The sequence below is a fragment of the Rattus rattus genome, chromosome 5 (assembly GCF_011064425.1).
Source record: "Rattus rattus isolate New Zealand chromosome 5, Rrattus_CSIRO_v1, whole genome shotgun sequence".
Lineage (NCBI taxonomy): Eukaryota > Metazoa > Chordata > Mammalia > Rodentia > Muridae > Rattus > Rattus rattus.
The window spans coordinates 151046024-151070516 of NC_046158.1; the positions used below are offsets into that span (position 1 = coordinate 151046024).

General features: G+C 44.7%; 1 protein-coding gene across 1 annotated transcript in view; it reads right to left on the minus strand.

Moving 5' to 3' along the window:
* Cse1l (chromosome segregation 1 like) overlaps positions 1 to 17684 on the minus strand; it is a 37600-nt gene extending 19916 nt beyond the window's left edge. The window contains exons 1-7 of the mRNA XM_032904772.1: positions 17558 to 17684; positions 9245 to 9339; positions 6086 to 6228; positions 4176 to 4277; positions 3889 to 4034; positions 3607 to 3697; positions 719 to 826 (exon numbers count right to left, since the gene is read on the minus strand). Coding sequence (XP_032760663.1) covers positions 719 to 826; positions 3607 to 3697; positions 3889 to 4034; positions 4176 to 4277; positions 6086 to 6228; positions 9245 to 9329 — 675 coding nt within the window. The 5' untranslated portion in view covers positions 9330 to 9339; positions 17558 to 17684. The remainder of the gene's footprint in view (positions 1 to 718; positions 827 to 3606; positions 3698 to 3888; positions 4035 to 4175; positions 4278 to 6085; positions 6229 to 9244; positions 9340 to 17557) is intronic.
* Positions 17685 to 24493: the final 6809 nt, after the last annotated feature.

The window sequence follows — 24493 nt, forward strand, 5'->3', positions numbered from 1 at the left end:
CTTATAACTTTGCCCACTTCTGGCCCCCACATATGGCATCCATACACACAGACACATAGATATACTTTTAAATGTTTACATTACTTATTAATGTTTGTCTCTGTGTGCAAGTCCTCATACGTGTGTCATCTAGGAGTTGACTTAATCCTTCCACTATGTGTAACCTGGGGTCAAATCCAAGGAGCACTTTCACATGTTGAGCTACCTTACCAGCCTCAGAAACCCAATTCTGTAATGATGTCAGTAAGATTTGGGGAGGCGAGGAAGAAATGGCTAAGTAATTTTTGGCTCACAGAACCACAAAGCAGCTCACAGTTGCTCATAACTCCGGTTCTGATGTCAAGCCATCTCTCCAACATCCAATTTTAAAAATTATAAGGTCTTCTTTTTGTTCATGTACATAAATGCATAGTTTCTTAGGATTATCTGAGAAGTGTATTCAAAGTAGTTTTTATTGTAGACCCAAAAAAGAGAAAAGACTCTGACAGCGGTGAAAAGCAGCAGCTTTACTGGATGCACTAGAACGCAGCCTTTCCCTAGCTCCACAATCCTGAGGAACTACTAAATTACAGTTCTGTGAGTATGTGCATAGAGGAAAAAGTCCCTACAAAACAAACCATACAAAAAGATTGACTTCCCTCCAGAGCCGGTGCTGGGGAAAGCAGACTTGACAGGTAGACTGTGTATGTAAAGAGGCAAGAGACCAAATGAAGCTTACCTGAAAGTTTAAACTGTAGAACAATTTTGAGATCAAGATCAAGGAAGAAAAAAGAATCCTCAGGGCAGAGGCGTCATTTGCATGGGTACTGCACAGTTCAATGGTAGCCTTGGGAAGAAAGTTATAACATGGTTTTAGAGTGTCATAAAGCCAGCTTTGTACTCTGCTGAGACTACTCATATTTCTTCTCCAAATGAGGCCTTTAAACAGCAGCATATATTCACTTAGTAATTCTGACAAATAAGGGTATGTATTTTAATCTGTCTATAATACCTCGTAAAGAATCCATGTTTTTAACAGACATCTTTTCATCACCTATGTGCACACATATAAATAATAAAACGTTGAACTCATTAAAAAATTCCTCTACTGCCACTGGGCATGCCTCTAATCCCAGCACTAGTGAGGCAGAGAAGTGAGTTTGGTCTACAGAGCAAGTTCCTGGACAGCCAGGGGTACATGAAGAAACTACCTCAAAGACAAAAGGAGAGGGAGGGGAGGGGAGGGGAGAGGGGGAGGGGGGGGGGGGGAGAGGAGAGGAGAGGGGAGGGGAGGGAGGGAGGAGAGGAGAGGGAAAAAAAAAGTAAAAAAGAAAAACAATTCCCTACCATTTGGTTAGGTCATTATCCTAGCTCTCAATGGTTTACCTACACAAGGCTCTATCTACAAGCTTCTAATTTTGGGTCTGAGAGTCTACAGAAGCAGGTACAAGGCAGTACAGGAATGGGTCTGGGAGCCAGAGGTCTGGAAAGAACCTAGACTCTACTACTGTAGTAGTGAGTCACAGCTGGGTGTGCTCAGGCAAGTATGTGTCCCAGGCACAAGCACGAGGACTCCAAAGTTCAAAGAAAGATGAGCTCTACAGGAAGACCAAATCCCACACACACAGACTTGAGTAGGGTGGGGCTGGAGCGACAATGACATACAGGAAGGCAAGGCTTTCATCTTCGGCAACACGTAAACTTGTTGGGGTTACGTGGTGCATGCATGTAACCAGCTACTTGGGAGATGAAGACAGGATCATCACAAGTTCAGGGCCATCACTGGTTACAGAGTAAGTTCAGGGCTAGCTAGCCTGGACTCTATGAGACTATCTTAAAATAAACAAACAAAAGCTAGGTGTAGGAGTTGGGGATTTAGCTCAGTGGTAGAGCGCTTGCCTAGGAAGCACAAGGCCCTGGGTTCGGTCCCCAGCTCCAAAAAAAAAAAAAAAAAAAAAAAAAAAAAAAGCTAGGTGTAGCATGCCCCACATGAATACACACGGTGCATGTTGATCCCTGACGGGCAATTATGGCTTGCACACCTTTAGTCCCAGCACTCAGGAGGCAGAGGCAGGCAGATCTCTGAGTTCAAGGCTAGCCTGGTCTACAGAGTGAATTTCAGGACTGCCAAGGCTCCACACAGAAACTGTCTCAACAACAACAACAAAAAACCAAAAACCAAAAATAAAAATCAAACAACCCCCAAAATAACAAAAAGCTACAAAGAGAACAAACTTTCTGTACTTTGTACACTCCTACTATGTGAGCAAATAGGTTTTCCTAAACTCGAGGTTTGGTCTGTTGCTATGCATCGTGATGGTAAATTTTGTACCTGAAAGTCTGGGCCTACGCAGTGAATTCTCATTTACCAGCTTCTGTTGTGCAAACCTTGCTCCTTAATTTAAAACTACTGGCTGAATAAAGATGCCTGCAGCCTATAGATGGGCAGAAGGGAGGTAGGCAGGGTCTCGCTTCTAAGTGGGGTGGAGTAAGGGAACAGAGAAAGGTAGAGAGATGTCACAGGTATGTGAATCATGAAAACATGGCCAGGAGGGCCAGCCAACTGGAGCAGGAGGGGCCTAGGCCAAACATGGCAAACTCCCTCAGGGTTACTGATGAGGAAGTGGTTACTATAGCTTAGAGGGTAATGTGCACCCAGCTCTAATGCTGTTAAGGTTTATTATAAATGTAAGGGTTTGTCTGCCTTATCTGGGAAATGAATGATCAAAGGCAGAGCAGATACCAATAAATATTAATTTTTACGCCAATAACAAGCTGTCACACTCAAGTAAAGTAGCAGCATTTCTAACATAATATTCAGGACAGTGTCCTCATTCCAGTCCTGTAATCCAGACAAAGCTGTTCTCTTCTCAGTCTCACCACAGGAACCAAACTGGCCAAGAACCTGCTCAGATACTCTAGATATGACCTCAAATTTCCAATCCTCCTGCCTCTGATTCCCATAAATTGGGACCACAGACATGTGAACTGAGCCAGTCCCAAAGACTTTTAATTAACACTATTAGGAAATAAAAATCTTTCCCCATTGAACCTTGGAGAACTGATGACATTAAGTTTGAAAACTGTTGTTCTAACCATCAACCCTCGTGTAAGCTCTGTCTGCACACTGAGCACCGCACAGCTCTCTGTAAGGAGGAAAGGAAGCCTTCTGTCTTCACAGGGAGAGATGATGTCAGTGCCCATTTCACTAACTGCATTTGTGTCATCTTGCTCATTAAATAGGGGAAGTTAATTTTTTTCAACTTTATATGATTCTTATAAACACCAAGAATATTCTAAAGTAGCCTGTACACTTTAAAAGTATATAATTAATTAAAACCTACATATGTCAATCTCTCTTTAGAGAGACCCACCCACCCACCCACTTACTCACTCACTCACGTGGGTGAAGTGATAGGACACTTGAGGTTTGTTTTAAATATTCCTTTAAGAATAATGAAGCAGACTAAAATATCAGAAACTGAAGAGCTGTTCAACCAGGAGACTCACTCCTCAGCTTGTCTCAAAGAAATGCTACACTATCAAATAAGTTTAAAAAAAAAATCAAAATTTATACATGTATTTAAGCAATGTAAAATAGTAGGTGACTTTCAAGACACACCATACCTTAAATAAATTAGTCAAAGGCAGAGCAAAGGCATCCAAGACAAGTTTAATCTCAGTCCACAGCTCATTTGACTTAAACTCATGCCGGTATCTGGAATGGAGAAGCGGAAGTTTAGCTCTGGTTGTTACTCAAGGACAGATGGCTAGGACAGCAAGTGTTGGCCGAATGGCTGCCCATGTCACTCAGAGATGTGCATCCTCAAGAGTAAGAAGTGACACAGCAGACATATACACCAATGCAGAAGAAAAGTAGACAGAAAGAATAAACTTCTGCATCAATACCTTTTAAACAGTGAATGCGCTGTACGCAGGACTCCATTAATGACATGGAAATCTCCACTCTGAAAGCGATTCACCATTTCTGTCAGCAAGTCCGGCCATTTTTGAGGGAAATCTTCTCTGCCAACAATGCTAATAGCATCACTCAGCTAGGGAAGAAAGGGTTAATGAACAGACGGTCTCATCAAGCAGCACCGGTCTCATCAAGCAGCACCGGTCTCATCAAGCAGCACCGGTCTCATCAAGCAGCACCGTCTCTCTTGGCCTAGCCCAGAACTAGGGGATACTACCTGCTTCTGGATCTGCTCTGGGCTGCTCAGCATCAGGTGCACTATGTTGGCTTTTATAGCTACTCGATCAGCTTCACAAATTTTGTTTGGTTCATCTTCAACCTAGGAGCAAAATACCAACAAGCAAGTGACGCAGGATCCTCTTTCACATCCATCTGGGCCTACAGACAGAATACAACTCATCGATTATCTCAGGTTGCCAAGGAAATGGAGGGATGTAGCTGTTCTTCAGTTTTCTCTTTCAAGAATAGCTACAGATCCCTCCACCCCCCTTTAGTTTTTCAAGACAGGGTTCCTCTATGTAGCCTTGCTGTCCTGTAGCTCCCTCTGTAGACCAGGCTGGCCTCCAACTCACAGAGACCAGCCTGCCTCTGCCTCCTGAGTGCTAGGATTAAAGGAGTGTGTCACCTCCACCAGCCACATACATTTTTTTCAAAGAGAAGCATGGAGATGGACACCTGTAATCCCAGCACACACGAGATTAAGTGACAACTTCCACTATGAAGTGAGTTAAGAGCTATTATCATCTCTGTGATGGTTTGTATGTGCTTGGCCCAGGGAGCGGCACTTTTAGAAGGCATGGTCTTGTTGGAGTGGGCGTGCCACTGAGTTTAGGCTTAAAACTCTCATTCTAGCAATCAGTATTTTCCTAGCAGCCTTCAGATGAAGATATAGAACTCTCAACTCTGCCTGCACCATGCCTACCTGGATACTGCCATGTTCCTGCCTTGATGATAACGGACTGAACCTGTAAGCCAGCCCCAATTAGATGCTGTCCTTTCTAAGAGATACCTTGGTCATGGTGTCTGTTCAACGGATGGATGAGGATGGCTTAAGTGCTCACCAGGCAAGTGTGAGGATTTGAATTCAAGTAAATCTCTAGAACGCATACAGAAACCAGACTTGTGGCAGAAATACCTGTGATCCTAGTGCTCCAGGGAGATGGGGCAGAAACAGAAGCCCTAGAACCCAGGGCCAACAGAACACACAAAAGAAAAACAAACAGAACGTGTCTCCAACAGGAAAGGCAGGCACCAAGATCAAATGCTGCCCTCTGACTTGCAAATGTGTGCTGTGTCACTCATCTCCATGCACGAGCTCACAGCACCCAGACACACAGAGCTGAGGGCATGGATGAATAGAGTGCTTGTATAGAGTGAGCACACCCACATGCACGCACGCACACACACACCCCTAGATTCAATCTCAAGTACTGAGTAAATCAGGCATGGTGGTGCATGCCTACAATCCTATCACTTAGGAAGTAGAAGTACGTGGGCTAGGAGTTTAAGGCCATTCTCAGCATATTTTGAGGCCACTGGGCTACATGAGACCCTTGCCTTAAAAAACAAAACAGGCTATGGTGGCACAAAGTATTGGGCCTTTAAAACACACACACACACACACACACACACACACACACACACACACACACACACACACACACACACACACACTCTTTAATCACAGCATTCAGGAGGCTGAGGCAGGTAGATCTCTGTGAGCAAGGCCAGCGTGATCTATAGAGTGAGCTTCAGTCCAGCCAGAGCAACAACAAAGACCCTGCTGTGACATAAACAGATGATTGGCTATCTTGGTTTGTTTCAAGTTACTTTTTTGGAATAGGCTCTCCCGTGCTTCCCAGGCTGTCCTTGTTCTAACGGGAGTGCACCAACACAAGCCATCCCCACCTTACCCACTTTAATCATTCATAACCGGCTTCACGTTCCAGGTCTCCCAACTCAGTTAACAGTCTGAATTATGATGTTTGAGGATGTTATATGGAATTTAAATGAAATAACAGGCGTTTTGGAGGAAGAACCCGCTCATCATTAATCAAGGTCTGAATCTATTAATGGTATCTACAGAAACATACACAGTATTTTATTATGCCTTCCCAAAATACTTACAATTCTCCAATTCCTTTTAATATAGTTCTTGAAGGTTACTGAAGCACATACTTTAATGACATTATCCTGTGACTTTTCCAATAATGTTAAAAGCAACAGTGGGTAATTCTGATTTCCTTCTACAGATTCGAGAAATTTCTCAGCTGTGAAAGAATATTCATGTTAGATTTATGACAATAAAAATGTTTTCAGTCTATACCTATAATGAACTATACCTACATTTAAAGTATAAAAATGCCAAAAAAGGGGAAGGAAGATTAGATGACAAAGAACAGTTGTCTGAGCACTTAGGAGGGTCCAGGACAGCCCAGGCTACACACTGGACTTTTTGCCAATTGGAGCTACACAGTGACATTCTCTCTTACAAACAAAACAAATCAGATACATAAATAGAAACCAACCAACCAACACAAAGATTAGAACATCTTTCCTACAGGGGACACTCGTTTTATCCATTAAATGAAATGTACAGAAGCTTTCAAATGACCTCACTGAACTCCCCCACATCTAACAAGTCTACTCACATGATTAGTCACCCATCCGGAGCTGTAGCTCCCCAGCAAATGGCTAGTGGGTACTGTTCAGTTACATACCTGCCTTCTTCCAGACTATCCTGTCTCAAAAAATATGTGGAATTACAGAGGAAGAACCATGACAGAGGCAGAAACACACACACACAGAGAGAGAGAGAGAGAGAGAGAGAGAGAGAGAGAGAGAGAGAGAGAGAGAGAGAGAGAGAGAGAGAGAGAGAGAGAGAGAGAGAGAGAGAGAGAGAGAGAGAGAGAGAGAGAGAGAGCGCCAGAGAGAGAGAGAGTTCCAATTTTCTATGTACATCCATACAATTGTTAAACATCTAATCAAAGTGGGAAAGATGCAGACAGGGTCCTGGTAGGTACAGTCAGATACACGGACTGACTGACTAGGTCTTGTATCACTCTGAGAAATTGGCTTCCCAGAAACAACAGTTTATTTTATTTCTATGCTCTGTCCTGGGGTCATATGGCTTTTTTTAAAGTACCCTCACATTTTAAGGACACATTAAAAAAGTAAGTTTTGGGCTGGAGAGATGGCTCTGTGGTTAAGAGTACTGACTGCTCTTCCAGAGGTCCGGAGTTCAAATCCCAGTAACCACATGGTAGCTTACAACCATTTCCAATGGATGTGGTTTCATGCACTCTTCTGGTGTGTCTAAAGATAGCTACAGTGGGGTTGGGGATTTAGCTCAGTGGTAAGCGCTTGCCTAGGAATAAAGGCCCTGGGTTGATCCCCAGCTCCGAAAAAAAAAAGAACCAAAAAAAAAAATAAAATAAAATAAAATAAAAAAGATAGCTACAGTGTGCTCATAAATAAAATAAATAAATCTTTAAAAAATGTTTTAATAGTGTTAGCATAGGCTTTCTGGGAATTTCTAAGAAGATTAGAACAATTAATTCTTCCTTATCCAGGAACACATCAGGGACATAACCAGATAGGCCACAGAGGTGCTCAGTCGGTAAGTGTTTGCTGGCCAAGCATGTGAACCTGAGTTCCAACCCCAGTACCCACCTAAAAACAGGGCACAACAGAGCATGTCAGTTACTCCAGTAAGCACAAGTTATCCACCTATGGCTTGCTGGCCATCCAGTCTAACCAAATCAGCGAGCTCCTGGTTCAGAGATCCTGTTTCAAATTATCACCAAAGCAGTCAAAGATGACTCAGTTCTGTTCCTAGCACCTAGTGATGCAGCAGCTTACTATCATTTACAACTCTAGCTCCAAGGGATAAAATTCCCTATTCCAGCCTCCTCTGGTACCAGGACACATACGGTGCAGATATACACATGTGGTGCACACAGGCAAAACACACACATAAAATAAGTATTTTTTTAAAAAGAGTAACCTCTTTTTAAACCTCTGGCTGCTTTGTGTGCTTATTTGCACACACATGTGCATGATCAAGCACACACAAATGACAAGGGTGATGAGGAGGATGGTAGTCAATATGAGGGTATGAACTCAAAGTGCATTACATACTGACGTGAAGCTTCTAATGACGCTGTTTAAAAGTTAGGAAAAAACCACAGACTTTCCTATAGGATGAGGCTAGGGACATTAACTCAGAGGTAGTTCTTGACACTGGATTTCTTTTGGAGTGAACAAAGAAGTAACAGGAAGGGGTGAGGACACGATGCACAGACACAAACCACCCACATGTTCATATTTCTATTTATTTTATACAGTATTTTCCCCCACTTACGACTCATATTTTCTGAAGACGAAATCACTTCCATGAGCATAACATTATCATGTTCTGAATGTTAGAGGCATTCTGGTTCACGTGGACTCTGATATCAAGAATCACCACAGATTGCTCAAGACCCCCACATTTCCCAAGTTTTTAAAGTTGGTTGCCATCATTTAAAAATGACGGTATTTCATATTGATTTCCTTATTTTTCAAGCAAAGTTATAAATCTGACCATACAAAATTGGCCGGTTAGCCTAGGTGTAACATACAGTCCGTCGGGCGAGGGTCCCTTCATATACTTTTGTATCTGAGGTTAAAATTCTAAGTTCAAGCAAGTAACTCTAGGACTCAGACAATGTTAATTAAGTCAAACTACCAAAGGAAGAAGAGAATCATATTCCTGCTTTCATTCATTCACTCTCCTTTTGGGAATTATCCCTATCCTGGTGACTTAGCTTATGCTTCTTAAGCCGGCATCTTTTTTTTTTTTTTTTTTTTCGGAGCTGGGGACCGAACAGGGCCTTTGCGCTTTGCAAGCGCTCTACCACTGAGCTAAATCCCCAACCCCTTAAGCCGGCATCTTTAGCGACAGTTTCAGAGAGTTCCTGAGACAAAGCTTTCTAAGCACACCAGCACGTTTTACCCTAAAAAAATGTCAAATAAAAGCTCCTTACTCAACAGTAAATATTCTTCCACGTCTAAGTATTGTAAGTAGCCAGCCATGGCACATAAACCAGGCCTGAGAAAATAAGCAAACATATTTTTTTTTTTAATTTACAATCAGGCAGACTGTACAAAAGGTGTCTGATATGTGTATCAAGAATCAACCAATCAGGGGTTGGGGATTTAGCTCAGGCCCTGGGTTCGGTCCCCAGCTCGAAAAAAGAACCAAAAAAAAAAAATCAACCAATCAAGGAATAAAGACATCTTTACCTGGCCGTCTGATGGCAGGGTCAGGATCCAGGGTTTTCTTTAAATACTCTGTCAGTGTCTGCAGATTGGCATCGCTGAGCTCCATGACTCTGAATCTAAAATTAAAAAGAGTCTAAATAAGCAATCGCTTAAGGAAAAAGTGAGTAACATAAATGAATCCTTTTAAAAAAAGATTTATGTATGTGGGTACACTGTCGCTGTCTTCAGACACACCAGAAGAGGGCATCAGCTCCCATTACAGATGGTTGTGAGCCTCCTTGTGGTTGCTGGGAATTGAACTCAGGACCTCTGGAAGAGCAGTCAGTGCTCTTAACCACTGAACCATCTCTCCAGCCCCTAATGAATCTTTTTGTTACTGTTGTTTTCTACTTTGTTTTAGAGTTAGTACTGGTCAGCACAAAACTTATTAGACAGGATGCCCTGGGACTTGTGCCTCTGTCATCTTTAAAGCACTGAGATTACAAGCATTCAGCAGCATACCCAGCTATGAATACTTTTTTGAGGTGGTGGGGGGAAGGATCTTTTTCAGACAGGGTTTCATATAACACAGTCTTAACTATATGTATAGCTGTTGGTTTTATGTATATGCATGTTTTGACTATGTGTGTGTGTGCAGGATATACATGATGGGAGGAGAGGACTCCTGTAAACTGTCTTCTGACCGCCACATAACACAGCACACATGCTTCCTACCCATGCCAGTCAGCAAGCAAGTAAAGGCACTTGCTGCACAAGCCTGGGGACTTCAAAGTCCGATATGGAGAACCTATACTCAAAAGGTGGAGGAGTCCTCTGGGCTCCCATCATGTATACACAATACATTCTTTTTAAAAATTAAATATTATTTTTAAAAAAGCTCAATACAGGCAGACTTCTAGGTTCCAGGCCAGAATGATCTATAGAGTTCCAAGACAGACTGAACTAAATAAAAAATCCCCGTCTAGGAAAAACAAACAAACAAACAAACAAACACACACACACACACACACACACTCTCTCTCTCTCTTCTCTCTCTCTCTCTCTCTCTCTCTCTCTCTCTCTCACACACACACACACACACAGAGCCAGGCATGGTGCCACCGGCCTTTAATCCCAGCACTGGGGAGGCAGAGCCAGGTGGGCCTTTGAATTCAGAGCCAGTTTGATCTACAGAGTGACCAGCCAGGAAAGCACAGAGAAACCCTGTCTCAAAAAACAAAAACAAGGGGGTTGGGGATTTAGTTCAGTGGTAGAGCGCTTGCCTAGGAAGTGCAAGGCCCTGGGTTGTTCGGTCCCCAGCTCGAAAAAAAAAACCAAAAAAAAAAAAAAAAAAAAAAAAAAAAAAAAAAAAAACACCAAAAACAAAAAAACAAAACAAAAATAAAAACAAGGGGCTGGAGAGACGGCTCAGTGGTTAAGAGCACTGACTGCTCTTCCAGAGGTCCTGAGTTCAGTTCCCAGCAACCACAGGGTGGCTGGAAACCATGCAGATAGAGCACTCATATTCATAAAATAAATCTGAAACAAACAAAATATCCAAACCTCAGTCCCATGCAGAACCCACAAAGACGTGGAAAAAGGACACAGAACTGTCCTCACAACCACACACGCCATGGCATATGGTACATGCTCTACCCCACCTACCACACACAAAATACATGTAAATCACAAAACACCTCTGCTTAGGTATGATTTGTCTTATGCAGCTTTTAGACACAGCCACATATACCAGCCAAGGAACTGGGACGATGCAGACTTTTCTAGAAACTCGTATGCCAAATTCTCCTTAGGCTCCTATGTGATGCAGAGGAAAAACCATCTCTGTAAATGTGATAAAGCTGGGTAGGAAGACTTCAAGGACAGGATTCAAACTACATTAGGAACTTTACATTCGTCTAAAGGAGAGGGGGCTGAAGAGAGAGCGCAGCACTGGCTGCTCTTCTGGAGGACCTGAGTTCAAGTTCCAAGACCCACATGACAGATCAACTCTACAACTCCTGTGCTAGGGGAAATGGCGCCTCCTTGGACCTGAACATACAGTGAACAGACCCATACACCAAAAAACCAAAAACCAAACCAAACCAAACCAAACCAAACCAACAAACAAACAAAAAAAACCCCAAAAATCCAAATGCATTCTAGAGGTAAGGATGGTATGGATCTACGCATGTGGTGGACAGGAGATCTTCACTGTCTCTGAACCTCCTTCATCTTCCTAATGTCCTACAATTACTTTACATTTCATACACAACCATAAAGTTTTCAATTATTTTTTATAATCTACTTATTTATTGAGAAAGGGTCTCATTTAGCCCAGGTCTCACAGTGCTGGGATGAACTCAGGGTTGGTACATGCTAGGCAAGCTCTCTACCAAGGCACATCCTCAGCACCCATATTTTCTACAAAGTCTCAATAAATTGTTATGGCTGACCTTGAACTTACCTCCTGTCTCAGCTTCCAGATTAACTGGGAAGACTCACTTAAACTGCCATGTACCAAACCTGTAATCCCTTTCTGCAGTCCCAAAACTCCCAAATCAATAAAATGAAGGGTTTTATTTTCTTACAGACATGCAATTTCTCTCTAGTCTAAAAATCCCCCCCCCCAAAAAAAATCAATGGACAGGACTTTGTTTTCTTACAAGTTATGTAGCAAACATCTGGCAACAAAATCTGACCTTCTAGGCCAGCAAGATGGCTCAAAGGGTACAGGTGCCTGCCAAGTGGCCTGATGATCCAAGCTCCACGCTAAACACTCACATGGCGGATGGAAAGAACCTAACTCACAAAAGTTGCTCTGACTTCCACACGTGCACATGGCAAGTAACGCCTCACCCCACCCTGCCCACATAAACAGTAAACGTGACTTTAAAAGAATCCTGGCCTAGACTGTCCAAGGCTTCAAGTTTCATTTTAAAAACTCTAGTTAAGTGTGCCAATTTGTTTCACTAAGGAAATAATATGCCTGGGCTGGTGAGACGGTGAACAAGATCAGACTCCGATGGACAACCTCTATGCGTGCATCCCCCAATAAATGAGTGGGGGAAACCTGTGCAAGTGCCACGTCAGACCCTACTAGGCATGTGACTAGTAAGTCACACCCCCCCACTCAGTTCTGAAAGACATTTATCTTCTGGAGTAAACTGCCAAAGGAATCTATAGACGACATCTAACAGCTAGAAAGGCAGAATACAGACTACTGGAAAATGAAGTCACCAAGAATTCTTCAGATTGAGTCACAACTGGATATGAAAAAGTAGGACTTGGGGCTGGGGATTTAGCTCAGTGGTAGAGCGCTTACCTAGCCCTGGGTTCGGTCCCCAGCTCCAAAAAAAAGAACCAAAAAAAAAAAAAAAAAAAAGAAAAAGTAGGACTCATCTCCCAGCGGGAAACTGAATAAAGTACCAGAGACAGAAGGAGGCGAAGATGTACCAGAAAATCTACACTGGGTCTGTTGTTCCTCAGACCCCAGCTGGTTAGAAACCTAAATGTATAAACAGGGAGCCAGGGAGCCACTGAAGATTTTTTTGTGAAGACAAGGGTCTCACAATGTAGCCTTGTTTGTACTGGAACTTACTACATAGACCAGGCTGGCCTCCAACTCACAGTGATCCACTTGCCTGTGCTTCTTGGGTGCTGGGATTAAAGGTGTGTGTTACCACGAATAGCTCACTGGAGATTTTAAAGTGGGTGAAATTTAATTAAAGAGATTTTGGAACTTTGAGCTGGTAATGGTTTGCATAACGGAGATAAAGAGGGGGTTGGGGATTTAGCTCAGTAGTAGAGCACTTGTCTAGCAAGCGCAAGGCCCTGGATTCGGTCCCCAGCTCCGAAGGAAAAAAAAAACCAGAGATAAAGAGAATAGATAGTTTGAACACTGAGGAGTAATTTGTATGAAGAACTATACAGTGGTTTATATGCTTTGCCATTTATTTCAAACAAGAAGGAAGGGAACTCAGGAGTGACTGACTTACATGCCTAAGTTGATAGAGACAGGTCTGATTCAAATCTACCTGATTCATAACACTTGTTCTGCTCCCCAGACAGCCTCTAAATATTTCAAAATGACAAGGCTAAATTAAAAGAGGGCAGCCTGGAAGTCAGGGAAAGCAGCAGCAGTAGTCAAGGAGAGTAAGACAGGACTCACTCTTCTAAAGAATGAGAAAGATCTTAAGCCACTGTTTTGTTTTGTTGAGACAAAGTTTCACAAGCTATCCTTGATGGTGAACAATCCTCCTAAGTGCCGGGATTATAGACATAAACTACCACACTGCTAAGTTTTCATCTTGATACAGACTCAGTGAAAAGACTAATGCCATGTATGTTCAGGGTACCTCCCAAAAGTCAGAGACCACGACCTTCATAAAACCTGCGCTATCGGGGTTGGGGATTTAGCTCAGTGGTAAAGCGCTTGCCTAGGAAGCGCAAGGCCCTGGGTTCGGTCCCCAGCTCCGAAAAAAAGAAAAGGAAAAAAAAACAAAACAAACAAACAAAAAAAAAAAAACCTGCGCTATCTGTGTTCTCCTTACTGTAGTCCTTCCCCTTAGTTATTCAGAGGGTTTAATCACAAAGGAAGTCCGAGCTTGAGGATGGGTGGCCAGAACTCACTTGGGACATAGATTATGACCCACGAGTTTGATAACACAACCTTGGGATCACTGGTCTTCCAGTGGTGGGCTTACAGGTATTTATAGTCCTACTTGACTTTTATACTCGGGGTATACTTTTATACTGAGTACTAAAGATTTGAATCCAAGTCCTGTAACTACTGAACCATTCACCAGCCCCTCAAAAACCAATCTCAGGAGTGACTGAGGGGGTGGAAGGATGGCTCAATAGTTGAGAGCACTTGCTGCTTGCTCTAGTATGCTTTCCACACTAGAGTGTGCTGTAGTAGACAGTGTACACTCAAAAACCAACTTGGGGAGGTAAGGGTTTATCTCATCCCCATTGTGCTTCATCAGGAGGGGAGTCAGGGCAGGAGCTCAAGGCAGGAACCTGGAGGCAGGAAGTGAAGCAGAGGCCAGGGAGGGTGCTGTTTACTACTTGCTCAGCCTGCTTCCTTATACCACCCAGGAAATGGCACCACCAATAGTTGGCTCAGCCCTCCTACATTAATTAAAAAATTAGTAATAACAATCCCAGAGACTTGCCTACAGGCAACCTGATAGAGACAATCCCTCTTCCCAGATGACTTAGTCAAAGAACAAACTGCTGTAAGAGTACACCCTTAGCTCAGCTCCCAGTGCCCACACTGCAACCCACAACCATCTGCAAGTCCAATCCCAGGGAATCTGAGGCCCTCTTCTGGTTTCCTCAGGTTTCAGGGCACACACGCAAAGGTACATATACTCGAACATTCATACATATAAAAAGTTAACACCTTTTAAAAGGCCTGTGTAGTTTAAAAGTCTAGCCTCTTCCTACAGGCCCAACGTTGAAAATGAAGGTTTGGGGAACAAACACTGTTTCCCAAACATCTCACAAACACCCATGATAAAATGTCCCAAGACACTTGCCTCTTTGTCTATTGCATTTCTGAGGCCTTCCTTGTATCTGGGGAGAGGGAAAGAAATCCAATAAATGAAAACTGACTATATTAAATGAAAACTGACTATATTTTAAGAGCTTAGCATCTACCTTCACCTTAAGTTTTTACAAACTTTTTATCTCTGTCATGTACACGTAAGTGTAGGTGAAAGCCAGAGGCCATCAGATCCCCCGGAGCAGAGGCTGAGGCAATTCTGGCTCACCTGTGGGTACTGGAAACCAACCTTGGGTCCTCTGCAAGACCAATACATGCTCTTGACTACTGAGCCATCTCTCCTGTCTCCTCCAAATTTACCACATGCATTTATTATATGCATGTGTGCCATAGCATTTGTGTGAAAGTTAGGAGACAACATGCAGGACTGAGTTCTGTCCTTCCGCCATGTGGATCCCAATGAACAGACTCAGGTTGTCAGGCCAGGCAAGGGTTACTTAGCATCGACCAACCTTGCCTGGCCTGGCCTTGGCTTTTTTAAAGAACAGTGACTAAGCACACTTTAAGAGAGCTGTAGATTGGCTTTGGGCAGGAACTTGAGTACCTACAGCCTTTCTCTGCTTCCTTATCACAGTAACCCATCACTTTGTATCAAATCCAAACTCCTCACACTGCCAGCAAAGCCCTGCTCCAGCTCTCTTCTTCACACAACTTGACTTGGATTTTCCTAAAACACCCCAAATTCCAAGTTAGTTTCTGTCCTTGAGTTTTTGCTTCCTGTTCCTACCACTTTTCCCTGGATAGTCTCTGCTCAAATGCCACCACGGTCTTCAGCAGTCACTTCTGTCACTATCTGAAATAATCTCATTCACGATCTTCAGTTAGAATGTGAGCTCCCCAAAGAGAAACCTTGTCCATTTCTGATTCTTCACTATATTCCCAGGGTTAAGTTGAATGACGTTAGTAAACAAATAAGGCAGACTAAAGGAGCGGAAGGGGTTTGCAGCACCATGGGAAGAACAACAATATCAAACAACCAAACCCCACCAGAGCTCCCAGGGACAAAACCACCAACCAAAGAGTACACATGAAGGGATCCATGACTCCCACATTTGTAGCAGAGGATGGCACTGTCCAGCAACAACGGGAAGAAAAGCCTTTGGTCCTGTGGAGGCTCATTTCCCCAGTGTAGGGTAATGCGTTGAGGTTGGAGTGGGTGGGTGAGAGTGGGAGCATCCTCACAGAAGCAGGGGTATGGGGGAAGGGGAAAAGAGGGTAGCATTTGAAATGTAAATTCGTAAAATGTCCAAGAAAAATAAAATTAAAAAAATAAGGCAATAAATCAATTACACAGTTAAAAGTACTGCTCTCTCAATCACCCATTCCTGTGTAGAGTGGGTCCCCCCAAAGCCAACTAGAAACCCAAACAACCTGAGGGGAGAAAATTGCTTTGTACAAATAGAAAAGTGAAGAGTTGAGTGTGGTAGCCTACACTTCTGAAAAGATGAATCTCTAAGTCTAGCCTGAGCTATGTAAGACCCTTTATCCAAAATAGACAGACAGAGGCCTTCCATGTCTTCATAAAACAACAGGGGCAGCCACCATGTGGCGCGCACACACGGAACCCTACAATAAAAAGTTATCCTTAAAGAACTTACATCTGGGGGTTGGGGATTTAGCTCAGCGGTAGAGTGCTTGCCTAGCGAGCGCAAGGCCCTGGGTTCGGCCCCCAGCTCCGAAAAAAAGAAAAGGAAAAAAAAAGAAAAAAAAACCCTTACATCTGAGCAGAGAAACGTGAGAAACTAGCAGTAATTACTACATATAAGGTCAATGCCACAGAGCACATCAAACTGGGTGATGTGAATTGACGAAGTGAGAACTGAGAACTCCTCCCTAAGAGGGGAACTTGAAAGGCAGGGAGGCAGCCTCGCTAAGATGCTTCTAACATCGGGAAAGGAGGGGTCTCAGCATGCAGGGCGGGCTGTGAATATGTAAAAAGGGCAGGTCATCGAGGCTATCTCGCCTATGGAGAGACGGATGGCAAATGGTTAGCAGTTCAGGCGAGACCTCTGGGAAACACGGCCAACAACCAGGGGAACCTTCAGGTCACTTAACCAAATATGCAAGCGAGGAATCTTAAGTCTGAGGAGAGGGTAAAACTGCCATTTCAATGCAACATGTGAGAGAACACGGGCTCCACCCTCAGCATCACCTAATTATTTAAAAAAAGAAAAACTAGAAATTTCGTAGAGGCAACGACTGGCTTTAAATTACACTCCTAGGGAGAGACTAAGTATGCATGGAGACAGATTATCCAACTCGAAAGCCAGTAACCTCAGGCAGGGGAAACACCATTTGACTGTAGGTTCCTGAGGTTCTAAGGGCACGAACGTCACAGCCAGGTGAAACCCCCGAGGGCCAAGTCCACTATGGTGGAGGCCGAAGCCTCGCGAAGCCAGAGTGGGCGAGCTCCGACCTCTTTCAGAACCAGGGACCACACCGGCACCGCCAGGTCAGGCCTCAGCGCGTTACACCGCTCACGTTGCGGGCCCCGGCGCGCCGAGAACGGACGCGCGGGTATGACCAATCAGCGACCCGCTACGGAACGAAGGGCGGCGGCGAAACCAATCTGAGTGACGCTGGAGGGGAAGGGGCGGGAGCTCAAGAAGCTCGCGTGAGGCCGAGGCTCAAGCTGCCCTCGCTTCCCGGAGCGGTCAGGCCCGGCCCTGAGGCGGCGTGCGGAGAAGCCCGGGCGCGCGTCCTCAGGCGGAGGCCGAGACCCACCTCCCAGCGATCGTCTCCTCCCTCAGCCACGTCCCCACAGCCACCTTGCTCGCTCCATGCCTCACCTCGTGGGGACGCCGAGACCGAGGAGGGAATCCCAAGCGAGAGCTACAAGCCGACACTACCCACTCCAGCGGCTGCTCCGCCTCACATTCAAACCCAGGCAAAATGGCGCGGCGGCGAAGGTGGCGGCCACAGCGCATGTGCGAGTGAGGCCGCGACGTGGGGAGGGGCCAGGAATGCTTTTGGCCCCACCCCTGCTGCGAGGGCCAATCGGAACCGCTGCTCGGTTGTGCGGTGACGTCACAAGAGACCTGCCTTTTGACGCAGGCTTCTGTTTTGGGGTTTGTTTTTTTTTTTGTTTTTTTGTTTTTTTTTTAGCGCAGATCGAGGCGGGTTCTTGTAGTGGTTCCTAGTGGCTTTTAACTGTTGGATGGATTGTGTTTCGTCAGAGAGAAGGGAGAGAGCAGAGCGACTGTTCTAGAACAAGCCCAATAAACGAATGAGTAAGGAATTCAAGCGAGGAGATAGCTTGCTTGGTTAAGTAAGTAGTGATGGATGCACAAGCAAGAAGACATGAGTTCGAATTCCCAGCACCCACATAAAAGCCAGGCCGACTATGATTCCGTATCTGGGGAGGTAGACACAAGAAAATCTCTGGGGCTTACTGGCCAGCCAGTCTAGCTAATTGGTGAGTTCCTGCTTCCACAAGAGATCTGGCCTTGAAAACTAAAATAGGGAGTAAGTGAGGAAGACACCCACATTCACTCACACACACACTATTTTAGAAGCCTAAAATGATTTCAGAAGCTGAACGCGGTGACACATGCTTGTTATCCCTTGGCACTTGGGAGGCAGAAGCAAGAGAATCTCCCATTTATTTGACTCACCCAACACCGTCTACAGAGAGGCCAGGCATAGCTACACAGTGAGATTCTTTATCAAAAAACGTTTTTTTCTCAGACCATGTAATTGGTGGCAACGTAAAGGTAACTGGGATGTTCAGTTGGCCCCTTTTTTTTTTTTAATTTATCTATTTATTTCATGTATGAATACACTGTAGCTATCTTCAGACACACCAGAAGAGGGCATCAGATCCCACTACAGATGGTTGTGAGCCACCATGTGGTTGCTGGGAGTAGAACTCAGGACCTTGGGAAGATCAGTCAGTGCTCTTAACAGCTGAGCCGTCTCTCCAGCCCCCAGTTGGCCCTTGAACAAGAGAAAACTTACCTTTTCAAAAGTCAGGAGACAACTGTGTGACTGTAAACCTAGCGAGCACTGGGAAGAGTACCTTGATGGAGGCTGAGGCTTTGTGCAATGTAATAAGACCAAGCTGAAGGAGGAAGGTCTCAGCAGCCAGCTCACCTTGCCTTCTCTGTTCCTCCCAGCTACAAGCTTACCCCACGTTCCTTACAGCACTGATATCCTCCCTCTCCCTGGGTCCCATAGTAGCTGGCTCCCTTTGGTGTTTTAGCCAGTAAGAGACAAGCTGCCCAACTTGACATGAATTCCAGACAACAAACACTCATTCTTTTTTTTTTTTTTTTTTTTTTTTGTTCTTTTTTTCGGACCTGGGGACCGTACCCAGGGCCTTGCGCTTCCTAGGCAAGCGGTCTACCGCTGAGCTAAATCCCCAACCCCTCATTCTTATAGTAGATGTTTCGTGGGAACACTTAACCCTCAACATGCATGATCTGTGTAAGGTTCCCATTAAACTGGGTATTCTATATCGTATCTAGTTGGCTTGTGTTAATTTATGTAATAGGAGGGGCACATGGGTGCCATGTGTGAGGTCAGTTCTCTCCAGCTTGTGGGTCCCAGGGATTGAACTCTGGTCCTCAGGCTTGGCAGTGAGTGCTTTTGTCCTCAGCCCCTATTATACTGTCTGCATGGCATGTAAGTTTCTGGAATTAACTATCATCCACTCGCAGCCCAAGGGCTCTTACAAAAGAGCTTAGGGCTTCCTGCTCTTCTTCATAGCTGTGCCTCCAATACTCAGAATACTCTAGCTGCTCAGTAAAGATATACTGGGGTTTTTTTTTGTTTGTTTGTTTGTTTGATGGTTTGGTTTGGATTTGTTTTTTTTTAAACCTTTTTTTTTTAAGATTTATTTATTCATTTATTATATATAAGTACACTGTAGCTGTCTTCAGATACACCAGAAGAGAGGGCATCAGATCCCATTACAGATGGTTGTGAGCCACCATGTGGTTGCTGGGAATTGAACTCAGGACCTCTGGAAGAGCAGTCAGGTGCTCTTAACCGCTGAGCCATCTCTCCAGCCCCTGGATTTGTTTATTTAAGACAGGGTTTCTCTGTGTAGCCGTAGCTGTCCTGGAACTCTCTCTCTAGACCAGGCTGGCCTCAAACTCAGAGATCCGCTTGACTCCACCTCCCAAGTGTTGGGATTAAAGGTGTGCGCTGCCGCCACCGCCAGGTGGTGCTAGGTGGTTTTTAATTTGTGTGCCATGTGCATGCAGTGCCCAAGGAGACCAGAAGAAGGCATTGGTTCCCATGAAACTGTAGGTCACAGATGGGAGCTGGAAACTGATCCTGGGTCTTCTGGAAGAGCAGTCAGTGTTTTTACCCATGGGGCATCTCTCCTGCCCCTCCCTGCGTGTTGGGTATGCACATAGGTATAGGTGAAATGTCGTGTATAAATAGGCCCTGGATTTTGTTAGAAAGAAGTTCAAGGTTCTAAAGAATGAGACCACCATTCCTGTTGAAATGTCTCAACAAGGCAAGACTTTACTTGGATCTAGACCCTAGACTAGAGCGGTGGTTCTCAACCTTCCTAATGCCGCGATCCTTTAATATGCTTCATGTCCTGATGACACACACCCCCATCATAAAATTATTTTTGTTGCTACTTCATAACTATAATTTTGCTCCTGTTATTAATGTAATCATGTAAATATCTCTTTTCCGATGGTCTTAGGTGAGCCCCAGGTTGAGAACAGTTGTGCTAGATTCTAGAGTGCATTGCTCACAGAAATGGAAGAGCATTTGCTAATGCAGGTGGTAGATGGTCGTGCCTTTTCTCCACTGGCTGGTGTCTGACCTCACACTGCTCGCTTAGCTAGTTTCAAAAGGCAATGAAGAACTGGGCCTGGTGGAGCCTGCCTTTAATCCTTGTCAAGGCCAGCCTGGTCTACAGAGCAAGCTCCAGGACAGCCAGGGCTACACAGAGAACCCTGTCTCAACAAAACAAAACAAGACAGCAAAAGGGAATGAAGGAGAGAGGAAGGGGTGGACTTTTAAGTTCCAAGAAAGCAATAGGGCCTTTGCATAAACAAAGGTTTTACAGGGTAAGGAGACTAAACCATTTAAATTAAATCTTACGAGTTTGGGGGCAAGTAAAATATTTGAATTTCTTGTCATAAAGACAAGTTTTGGGTTGGGGATTTAGCTCAGTGGTAGAGCGCTTGCCTAGCAAGCACAAGGCCCTGGCAAGGCCCTGGGTTCGGTCCCCAGCTCCGAAAAAAAGAAAAGAAAAAAAAAAAAAAAAAAAAAGACAAGTTTTACACTGTGTGATAAAAAGAGTCTTCATGTTTGATGCCTAGTCCCAATGTCACACACACCACACACACCACACACTACACATATACACACCACACACACTACACACATACATCCACCATACACACCACACACACATACATACACCATACACACACTATAATATAACACATACCCACTACACATAAACATACACCATACACACCACACATACCACAAACATATATATAAGCACTATCTACACACACATACATACACACTTCACATATGCACAACCACATACACATCACAGACACACACACACACACACATACCACATACCCTGGATGCAGGCTGGTACCCTGCAGCTGTCTAACACCAGCTTCTGTCTCCGCAGCATTGGTAGAAAGCACAAAGGCTTTCAGACAATCAGGTCTGTCTGAAAATAAGCATCCCCAACACACGCTCTGTCTCTGGGTAGCAACAGAGGACACTATACTTTTGGATATAAGGATATATACTTATGGGTACTTTTTTTTTTTTAAAGATTTTACTTATTTATTTAACAGATATGAGTACACTGTCGCTCTTTTCAGACACACCAGAAGAGGGCATCAGATCCCATCACAAATGGTTGTGAGCCACCATGTGGCTGCTAGGAACAGAACTCAGGACCTCTGGATGAGCAGTCAGTGCACTTAACCACTGAGCCATCTCACCAGCCCTCATGGGTACTTTAGAAAGGCTGACCTGCAGGGTGGGTTCGTGGGGAAGCCTAGTGAGTACCACTGCCTAGTCTTAGTGTTGGCTACAACTGCTAATGATTGTGTGGAAAACAGACCATAACTGAGCAGAATTCCAAGTATTCATTCATAATGTTTCCTGTGTTTCCCATCTCTAATGAAACAATGTCTCTACAGTATGCAAAGTCATTCTGAAAAGATGCATTTCCTATCATGTGCTCTACGGGAAGACCATTTTGTCCCTTTATTTCAGTGCAGAAGTATGTAGGCACATCTGCTTGTACTTGCAGAGAACAAGTGTTCTTTGGCCCAAATGAAGAGTGGTCAGAGCTAAAATCAAGAAGCATCCTACTGAAGTTTGGTGGTGGTGGTTGTCTGGGTTTGGTTTTTTGTTTTTTCTTAAATAGAGGCAGTGGGCTAGAGAGATAGCTCAGCAGTTAAAATCCATTGCTGCTTTTGGAGAACACCAGGTTCAGATCCCAGCACCCACATGGTAGCTTAGAGATGATCAGTTCCAGGGCGTCTGCTGCCCTCTTCTGGCCTCTACAGGCACTGCACTCATGTGACGCTCACAAATACATTTGGGCAAAACACCCATTCACATCAAATAATAATAAACTGGAAAGATGGCTCAGCGGTTAAGAGTGCTGACTGCTCTTCCAGAGGTCCTTGTGGGGGAAGAAATCTCAGCTCGCGTCCGGACAAAACACACCAAACCAATATGGTTCCACGTGGCAAGGTTTAATGAGAGAAGAAGAGTAGAAGAGGAGAGGAGTAAAGGCCGGCCGTGAGCACGTGGAGGGAAGTGGGAGGTATGGGGAGAGAAGGGACAAAGGGGAAGAGGGGAAGAGGAAGAGAGCAAGGAGCAAGAGAAGAGTAAGAGGAGGGGGCAAACAGCCCCTTTTATAGTAAGTCAGGCAAACCTAGCTGTTGCCAGGTAACTGTGGGGTGGAGCATACCTGGCTGTTGCCAGGTAACTGTGGGGGTGGAGCTTAGACAGAATGCCAACAGTCCTGAGTTCAATTCCCAGCAGCCACAAGGTGGCTCACAACCATCAGTAACGGAATCTAATGGCCTCTTCTGGTGTGTCTGAAGGCAGCTACAGTATATTTATATACAATAAATAAGTAAATCTTAAAAAATAAATAAATAAATAAATAAATCTTTAAAAAAAATAAAGTTTAAAAAAAAAAAAAAAGAGGCAGCGTTAGCTCTTACTGAGTACAGCCCAGCACCAGATGTGTGCTGCTAAGGAAACAACTGTTTGCAGCTCCTGCCTCCTCTTAATCTCTTGGTTTCATTTTTGTTTTGAGTCGGGCATCTCACTCTATAACCCGGGCTGATCTGGAACTCACAGTGTAATCCAGGCTGGCCTTAAACCTGTAGCAGTTCTCCGGGCTCAGGCTCCTAAGTGCTGATGTTACAGGCCTGGACCACTGTTTCTGGCGTGTTTTAGGTTTTTGAGGTCAGTTCTCAGGACTGGCCTGGAAGTTATGTAGGCACCCTGTTTGATGGCTCAGTAGCTTAATGGTTGCCACCAAGCCTGACAACTAGAGTCTGAGGTCCAGTATCCACATGATTGGAGAAGAAAACTGATTCTTGCAAGCTGTCCTGCCTCCTCCCACGTGTGTCATAGTACGCTCATTGGTGTACACAAATAAATAAAAAGTGTAATTAAAAGTTTTTTGTAGGGCAGGAATGGTGGTGCACGCCTTTAGTCCCAGCACTTGGGAGGCAGAGGCAGGTGGATCTCTTGAGTTCAAAGCCAGCCTGGTCTACAGAGCAAGTTCCAGGACAGCCAGGGCTACACAGAGAAATCCCAACTCAGAAAAACGAAACAAAACAAAACGATATTTTGCAAACGGTTTCTAGCTGCTGCAGATGTTTCTCCGTGGGTGGGATGCCTGTCTAGCATAAACTGGCCATTGGGTTTCATTCTCAGCACTCCTTAAAACCAGGCCTGGTGGCTTGGTCCTGTAGTTCTGCATGTGAAAGACAGAGGGACGGGAATTGCTGAGTTCAAGGCCAGCCCGGTTACAGACGAAGACCCTGTCACAAGCAGCCAATCGAGTAAATGGAGTCGCTGAGATTGCAGCCTTCACCACCAGGCTCCTGTCTTGGCTTTTTGTTTGTGTTTTATAGTGTTAGAGATTAAACACAGGGCCCCAATGTGTCCAAAAGCAGTGCCCTACTGCTGAGCTACAGATACCCCTGGCCCATCACACTGTCCCTGACACCCTTCCCAAGACCATCATTCCCGAATCCTCATTTCCACAGCGAGTGCAGCCTGAGGCCAGCGCCCTTCTAAGGAGGGCTTCATTACAGCCTTTGCTAGTTCCCCACCTCCCCCACTCCCACAGGCGATCTATCCACAGGCCACAGGTTAGCTCATCCAGAGTGTAGTCTCTCCAAGGCCTCCCTGAAGTCACATGGGTTTGTGGAGACCTCTTGCTCACCCACTTCTAGGGGGTATGTGCTTTGAGAAAGAGGGGCAGTTTGCAGTGGATGTGAAAAGGACCTCCCCCCCCACCTCTCTCTCTCTCTCTCTCTCTCTCTCTCTCTCTCTCTCTCTCTCTACACACACACACACACACACACACACACACACACACACGTAAGGCTTGGCAGTACTTCTAGCTCATTGGTAGAGTGTGTGGCTAGCATGCATGAAATCTTGGATTTGAACCCCAGAAGTACATAAAAACCAGTGCAGTGCACTCCTCATAACATCAGTACTAGGTCTGTGGAGGCAGGAGA